We start from the raw sequence: 6,000 nt of genomic DNA, 5'->3' as shown, positions 1-6,000 counted from the left end.
TATGAGTGTGTATTCGCCTATTTCTTCTTTTGATTCTATCCATCTTTGTCTAAATATTTCAAAACTTATTTGATGTATATATGCACTAAAAGTTGTTATTTTTTCTTCCTTTTCTTTTGAGACGGAGTTTCACTCTTGTTGCCCAAGCTAGAGTGCAATGGCACGACCTTGGCTCACTGTAACCTCCACCTCCCGGGTTCAAGTGATTCTCCTGCCTCAGCCTCCCAAGTAGCTGGGATTACTGCAACCTTCGCCTCCCAGGTTGAAGCGATTCTCCTGCCTCAACCTCCCGAGTAGCTGGGATTACAGGCATGTGCCACCAGACCTGGCTAATTTTTTGTATTTTTGGTAGAAACAGGGTATGTTAGCCAGGCTGGTCTCGAACTCCTGACCTCAGATGACCTGCCCGCCTCAGCCTCCCAAAGTGTTGGAATTACAGGCGTGAGCCACCATACCCGGCCTATTTTTTCATACTTAATTGACTCATTTATTTTTATCACATGTCCTTTTTATCACTGATAGTGCCCCTTGAGTTGAATTCTACTTTGATATTAATATAATCACTCCACCTTTCTGATTAGCGTGTCCTTTTGCATCTTTTTAATTTCAGCCTCTTTGTGTCCTTATATTTAAATTATGTCTTTTTTTTTTTTTTTTTTGAGACCAGGTTTCACTCTTGTTGCTTAGGCTGGAGTTCAATGGCGCAATCTCAGCTCACTGCAACCTCTGCCTCCCGGGTTCAAGCGATTCTCCTGCCTCAGTCTCCTGAGTAGCTGGGATTATAGGGATGTGCCACCACACCCAGCTAATTTTGTATTTTTAGTAAAGACGGGGTTTTGCCATGTGGGTCAGGCTCGTCTTGAACTCCTGACCTCAGTTGATCCACCCGCCTTGGCCTCCGAAAGTGCTGGGATTACAGGCATGAGAAACTGTGCTCGGCCGAAATTATGTCTTCTTAAAACAGAATATATTTGGGTCCCGTTTTTAATCCAATGTGACAATTTCTGTGTTTTAATCCATTTACAGTTAGTAAACGGATTACATGTTTAGTCCATTTACATTCAATGTGATTACTAATGTGGCTGAAGTCTAACTGCTTGCTCTTTGTCTTTGCCTTATGTGCTTTTTGCTCCTTCCTTCCTGCTTTCTTTTGGATCAAGTATATTTTTGTATTCTATTTTATCTCTTTTCTTGGATTTTTAGCTGTATTATTTTTTATTAATTGCTCTAGGGATTACAATATTTTATTATTTTAAGACGGAGTCTTGCTCTGTCGCCCAGGCCGGAGTGCAGCGACACGATCTTGGCTCACTGCAACCTCCACTTCCTGGGTTCAAGCAATTCTCCTGCCTCGGCCTCCCGAGTAGCTGGGATTACAAGCGCACACCACCATGCCCGGCTGATTTTTGTATTTTTAGTAGAGACGGGGTCTTCACCATGTTGGCCAGTGTGGTCTTGAACGCCTGACCTCAGGTGATCCGCCCGCCTCGGACTCCCAAAGCGCTGCGATTACAGGCGTGAGCCACTGCGCTCGGCCGGGATTACAATATTTTAAATTATCACAGTATAACTTGAATTTGGGTTCTATCATGTCATCTACAATGTAAAAACCTTTGGAATCTAATTTTGAGACTCCACCCTAGGCACAGAAAAGGAGTAATCTGCTGATTTGAAAATGTGTGGACTGGGAACCAGAATGTTATCCAAAGCCCCTGTTTTGCAGGAATGTGAGAAAGTGATCTCCGAATATTTAGTCAACTGGTAGATTGTCTCAATCCGCTGGTCAGGATCCATTTGCTGCTTTTTGCCTTACCGCAGAGCACAAGCGGGGGTAACCAAACCTTCATAATCTAGAGACCAGACTAGAATATCTGATGCCCATCCTTACTGCTCTCCATAAGAACCAGGGGTCGCGGATGAATGGGGAGTGAGGTTGCTGCGGCTGAGCGGGGCGTTTAGGGCAGTTTTCCTAAACACGCCTGTGACCAGCTGACTCCACTCAGCGTTTCCGTGTGAAGTATGTTCTTCACGGGCCTTTCAAGATTGTTTTTTGGCACGAGCTCAAATCAGGTTTTCCTCCGTCCGCCGTTCCCGCAGGTCTGCGCACGGATTTGTCCCTGGCTCCCGCAGGCAATGGGGCCGCAGGGGCCGGCCGGGGGGGTCCCCAGCGGACTCTGCGCGCCGAGCTGCAGCTGGGACCCGCGCCTGGAACCCTCCCGACGAGCGCAGGTGAGCGCCTCCTGCCAAGTGGGGCGGCGCCACACGGGCGCCCTGGGTGTCCCCCTGAGCTCCTTCCGCAGCTCAGGCCACCCCCCGCCCTGACCCGGTGGAGTCCCGGGACAGGGTGCGGACCCCGTTCCTTCGCGCTCCGAGCCGGACGGACCCGCAGGAGGACCCCACGCCCGCTCCGCCCCGACCCCGCCGTCCCGCGCAGGCTGCGGTGACCCAGGCCGCCAGGTGACCAGGGGCTCTCTGCCTGGGAGGACACCTTCGGCGGCTGGCGTGGGGAAAGGGGCCACCCAGCCGGGGACGCCCCGCCAGGAGGAGGGAGCGGCCCGGGCCGCGGCCGGGAGGGAGGAGCGCCGGGAGGAAGAGGCCGAGCCGGGAGAGCCCCCGCCCCGGGAGGAAGGGGAGGAGGCCGAGTGTTTCCTGGCGCATTCCCGGCCAGCCCGAGTGACTCACTCGGCCAAGGAAACTCCCAGGGCCCGCCCAGGACCCCCAAGCCGCCGCGGACGCAGGTGAGGAGCCCCGCTCGCCCGCGCCTGCCCTGCGGCCTCCGCGGGGTCCGGGTCCCCCTCGGAACCTGGGCCGGCCAGGGCGGCGGCGGGGCCGGGACGGAGCCCCCCCCCCCCAACCCCGGCGGCGCGGCCTCCCCGGCGGCGCGGCCTCCGGGATCGTCCTGGTCCCCGCGTCGCCCAGGTCCCCGCCCCGGGCTCTCGCGCCTCTCGGGCTCCAGGTCCCCGCACTCCCTGCACTGGCTTCCCGGGCCCTGCGCCCCCGGCCTTTCGGCCTCGGCCCCGAGCTCCCCGCCCCCGCGTTCACCGCCTCGCGTCCCCGGATCCCGGATTCCGCGCCCCGGCACGTGGCACAGCTCCAGTGGGGAAGGAATACCTTAGTGTTTGACGTTTTTGTTGGAAAGTAAGGAGCAGGCAGATTGTTAATGTTGCACTAAGGTCGCGCAGCAAGATCTGAACCCGTTTTTGTTTCGTGCCCCTGTGAGGACCGGAGGGAGCCTGGTCCGCGGAGCCATTCCGGGCATTCTTGGAGAGAGGAGTTTTGGGCTTTGTTAAGGAGGCGCGATCGTTACGGAGGCAGCACTGTTTCGCACAAGCATCTGAATTGTGTATTTTAAGGCTGAAATGCGTGAGCTTAATTTGCAGCACATTGTGGGTGTGACAAGAAGGGTGCAAGAATAATTGGGAAACGGGGTTGATGGAACGTATTTTAAACTGAGAGGGGCGTCTGGACGGTGTCAGCTCCGCTGTTAAGTCCAGTCAGGGAGCGGCTGCTGATTGAGCCCAGCGCCGCGTGGTCGCCGCTGGGGACTGAGGCTCGGGAGCGTTTGTTTTCTGGCGGCGGAGGGCACCGTGGCTGCGCCGGGAGCGGTGGTGTTTCTTGCAGTCGTCCGTCGGACTCCGGAATGAGGCGTGGTCGGAGCCGCGGTGATGCCTGGTGCAGTGCGCACATTGCTATGCTTGACAGCTTGGTGGCAGAGTCCCGGCCAGGCCGGGACTCGCGAGGGCCCCACGCATGCTGCCTTTTCCCTGCGGGTGGTCAGCGGTTTTCCAAGTGATGTCTAGATCTGCAGGCACGGAGCCTGGAAGAACGAGTCACGCTGTGAGTGGGCGCGGGCCGTAGCAGGTGTGCACTCGTAGGGACAGTAGGGAGATAGTGCCGGTGCCCTCACTGCGACCGAGGCGCCCTGGAGTCGTGGCGGAGGACGTTTCCTGCGTTAAGACAGGTGTCTGTGCTGCGCTCAAAGAAAATGTACCCCCTAAGTTTGTGTGTGTGTTTAAATTTATTTTAAACTTTTAGTAAGATTCACTTTTTGGTGTTCAGTTCAGTGAGCTGTAGCAGGTGCGTGGACTGTAGTGACTTCCACCGCAGTCAGGATACTCAGGAAGGCAGCCTCTCTCCTCCCCGCTCTTGCAGCCGCCTGTCTGTTCCTCAGTCCTCCTGCTTTGCCCATTCCAGAATGTCACATGTGGGCTTGGAGTCTGGCTTGTTTCGCTTAGAATAAGGCGTTGGAGATTCAGCTATGCTCTGGTTTGTCCCTGAAGAGTAAAGATACAAGGGTCTGAAAAGTGGCTCTCGGATACAGCCTGAGAGAGAGACTAAAATGATAAAGTGATGAGAAAAATTACAAAACTATAGTTCATTGAAAACATTAAACAGTGTAGAACCGTGTATACTAAAAGTGAAATTCCCTCGGTACTTCTAAATAGTATAATAGTCTTTTCTGTGCATAAGCAATTTTTTAAATAACATAGTGAGATCATATTGCATATATTATCGTCATACATTTTTCACTTAATGATGTTTGGTTACTTAAAGATCTTAGCAATCTTTACATGTTGATATATATAGTATATACACACAGATTTCCCTCAATCTTTTAAATAACCGTATAGTATTTTTTTTTTTTTTTTTTGAGACAGAGTCTTGCTCTGTGGCCCAGACTGGAGTGCAGTGGCGCAAACTCGGCTCACCACAACCTGTGCCTCCTGGGTTCAGGTGGTTCTCCCACCTCAGCCTCCTGAGTAGCTGGGATTACAGGCACGCACCACCACACCCAGCTAATTTTTGTCTTTTTAGTAGAGACGGGGTTTTGCCATGTTGCCCAGGCTGGTCTTGAACTCCTGACCTCAAGTGATCTGCCCGCCTCAGCCTCCCAAAGTGCTGGTATTACAGGCATGAGCCACTGTGCCCGGCCAAATCACTATAGTATTCTGTAGTGTGGATGTTTCATAATTTTATCAGCCTCCTGTTGATTGACATTACAGTTATTTACTGTTTTTCACCACTACAGTCAATGCTTGTGTCTGTATCTTTGTGCAGATACTCAAGTTTATAGTGCTAAAGGTGACTTTGGGTTTAAATAATAGCTAACATCTTCCTCCCTCCTTTCTTTTCTTTTATTTTATGTTATTTTATTTTTTGTGAGACAGGGTTTTGCTCTTGTTGCCCAGGCTGGAGTGCAATGGTGTGATCTCGGCTCACTGCAACTTCCACCTCCTGGGTTCAAGCAATTCTCCTGCCCCAGCCTTCCGAGTAGCTGGGATTACAGGCGCCTGCCACCACACCCAACTAATTTTTGTATTTTCAGTAGAGACAGGGTTTTGCCATGTTGGCCAGGCTGGTCTCAAACTCCTGACCTCAGGTGATCCACCCACCTCGGCCTCCCAGTGTGCTGGGATTACAGGCGTGAACCACCGCGCCCAGCCAAAACATATTTTATAGCATGAAGTTTTAACTAACATGTCCAAGCTATTCTCATTGTTTTTCCTATTAAAATTTAGCCAACCCTTAGAGGCCATTGATAAAGCATGGATTAATTACACTGACATAATTTAAAAACCTTATTTTAGCCAGTGCAATAATATCAGACAAAGAAAGAAAAGGCATACAAATTGGAAAGGGAAAATTGTCCCTATTTGCTGACAACATGATTATCTACATAGAAAATCCAGGGAATCTATGAGAAAGCTACTAGAACTAATTAATGAGGTTAGCAAGGTCACAAGATACAAAGTCAACACACAGAAGGCGACCTTATTTTTCTTCTTCTTTTTTTTTTTTTTTGAGACAGTTTCATTCTTGTTGCCCAGGGCTAGAGTGCAATGGTGCGATCTCGGCCCACCGCAACCTCTGCCTCCCGGGTTCAAGCGATTCTCCTGCCTCAGCCTCCCGAGTAGCTGGGATTACAGGCATGTGCCACCATGTCTGGCTAATTTTGTGTTTTTAGTAGAGACGGGGTTTCTCCGTGTTGGTCAGGCTGGT

General features: G+C 51.6%; 1 protein-coding gene across 6 annotated transcripts in view; it reads left to right on the top strand.

The window, feature by feature from the left end:
- The first annotated feature begins 1,737 nt into the window (after positions 1 to 1,737).
- The window catches only part of CYFIP1 (cytoplasmic FMR1 interacting protein 1), a 111,616-nt gene continuing 107,353 nt past the window's right edge, over positions 1,738 to 6,000 (top strand). The window contains exon 1 of one of the 6 annotated variants that reach the window (XM_055363296.2): positions 1,738 to 2,229. In XM_055363296.2, coding sequence (XP_055219271.1) covers positions 2,020 to 2,229 — 210 coding nt within the window. In that variant the 5' untranslated portion in view covers positions 1,738 to 2,019. Of the gene's footprint in view, positions 2,230 to 2,576; positions 2,739 to 6,000 lie in introns of those variants that run through there. The other 5 variants (XM_055363297.2, XM_055363295.2, XM_031007410.3 and 2 more) reach the window with 5 other exon arrangements.

This window comes from Gorilla gorilla, chromosome 16, assembly GCF_029281585.2.
Source record: "Gorilla gorilla gorilla isolate KB3781 chromosome 16, NHGRI_mGorGor1-v2.1_pri, whole genome shotgun sequence".
Classification (NCBI taxonomy): domain Eukaryota; kingdom Metazoa; phylum Chordata; class Mammalia; order Primates; family Hominidae; genus Gorilla; species Gorilla gorilla.
Note: the sequence above shows the minus strand (reverse complement) of the source record. Positions and strands in the feature narration are given on the sequence as shown.